This window comes from Plectropomus leopardus, unplaced genomic scaffold, assembly GCF_008729295.1.
Source record: "Plectropomus leopardus isolate mb unplaced genomic scaffold, YSFRI_Pleo_2.0 unplaced_scaffold24289, whole genome shotgun sequence".
Lineage (NCBI taxonomy): Eukaryota > Metazoa > Chordata > Actinopteri > Perciformes > Serranidae > Plectropomus > Plectropomus leopardus.
Window position 1 is genome coordinate 1 of NW_024626367.1, and position 1589 is coordinate 1589.

Genomic DNA, 1589 nt, shown 5'->3' on the forward strand with positions numbered 1-1589 from the left:
AACATAAATTTACGATGAACAATTGCCCGTCGTGGTTACATTGCAGCCTGTTTTGCAGCTGCATAGCTGTTCCCCAAAACTGGACCAATATCAAAAATGGTTATCTCCATTAGTCACTTAGACTCAAAAACACAGAAAAAAAATGTCCAAACCAAACTTACCATTTAAACTTTCTCATTATTAACTTAACATGTTGCTGCTTTTCTTTATTGTAGCTGTTAAAGGAGAGAAAGGTGATCGAGGTCCGCCTGGGACAGTTGACATTTCAGGTAGCACCTCTTTGTACATACAGTACATGCCAAAAAAGTGTTATATGTTTTTAGCGTGCAGACAAATTTAACGCGAGGCATTTTGTTTCCAAATCAGGAGCCGGGTCAAACATCGATATTTACACGTTGAGGGTAAGTCTCAGCTCTGTGGTTTTTAGTTAAACTCGACATTAAACGACTTTTTGAAACGTCTTTCTTAATGTTTATGTGTCCAGAATGAGTTGAAAGGTGAAGCAGGAAGTCCGGGCTTCAAGGGGGAGAAAGGAGAACCAGGCGGAGGGTATTATGACCCCCGTTATGGAGGGAGCGGCGTCGGAGCCCCCGGAGCGCCTGGACCTCCTGTGAGATCACGCTGTCAGAAACATAGTCAGTTTATAGTCAAAGAAATCAAAATCCAAAGATAAAATTGAGTACTTTTCCCCATCAGGGCCCAAAAGGCGAGTCCATCATCGGCCCACCAGGCCCTCAGGGGCCACCTGGTCCACCAGGAAGAGGCTACGATGGGCAACCTGGACAACCAGGGCCGCCCGGACCTCCAGGACCGTCCCTACCTGGACCTTACAGGGGCACACAGAGTAAGTCATAATACTATTCAAATATTCAGGATTATATCTATGATCAGTCATGTGACCCCAATTTCAATAACAGCTATCAATATACCCGGACCCCCGGGGCCACCTGGAGCACCTGGACTACCTGGACACTCATCTGGGGTGAGAAACTTCAACATCGCCGCTTTAATTCTTTATTATTTAACAATATATTATGAAATACAAAAACATATTTCATAATAGCTGCAGGACAAAAGTAACACCTGAGCTTCGATTACTTTAAGGGTGTTTTTTTTTGTTTTTAGGTGACAGTTTTGAGGTCTTATGACACCATGACAGCCACGGCGAGGAGACAACCTGAGGGATCCCTGGTTTACATTATAGAGCAAACTGATCTCTACTTACGGGTCAGAGATGGAGTTCGTCAAGTCCAGGTAAAATATTCACTGGGCAATATATAAATCGACTGCACAGCTGTGATGGTTTAAGTTTCCACTAACTGCAGCTGACTGCTGACCAGACGCTTCAAGTTTACAGCAGAAACATCAGCACTAACAGCCTGAGACGAGCGCAGTGCTTCAGTGGTTTCGTGTTGATTTATTTATAAAATCAACAAAAATTTTATTTCATTAAAACAGTACTTTATTTAACTTTTTATATTTTGTTTAAAAATTGCTGAAACTTTTTAAAGATTTTTGTTTTAAAAATCACAACCATTTTTTCTTTAAAAATTACCAAATATATTAAATGAATATAAAGCCAAAATATG

General features: G+C 41.2%; 1 protein-coding gene across 1 annotated transcript; it reads left to right on the forward strand.

The window, feature by feature from the left end:
- Nucleotides 1–215: 215 nt before the first annotated feature.
- Nucleotides 216–1254, forward strand: LOC121966387 (collagen alpha-1(XVIII) chain-like; the record flags this gene model as incomplete). The annotated part of the gene is made up of 6 exons (XM_042516489.1): nt 216–269; nt 367–401; nt 485–610; nt 697–844; nt 918–982; nt 1126–1254. Coding segments are annotated over 6 exons (557 nt in total), but the record flags the coding sequence as incomplete, so codon positions are not given.
- Between the last annotated feature and the right edge of the window lie 335 nt (nt 1255–1589).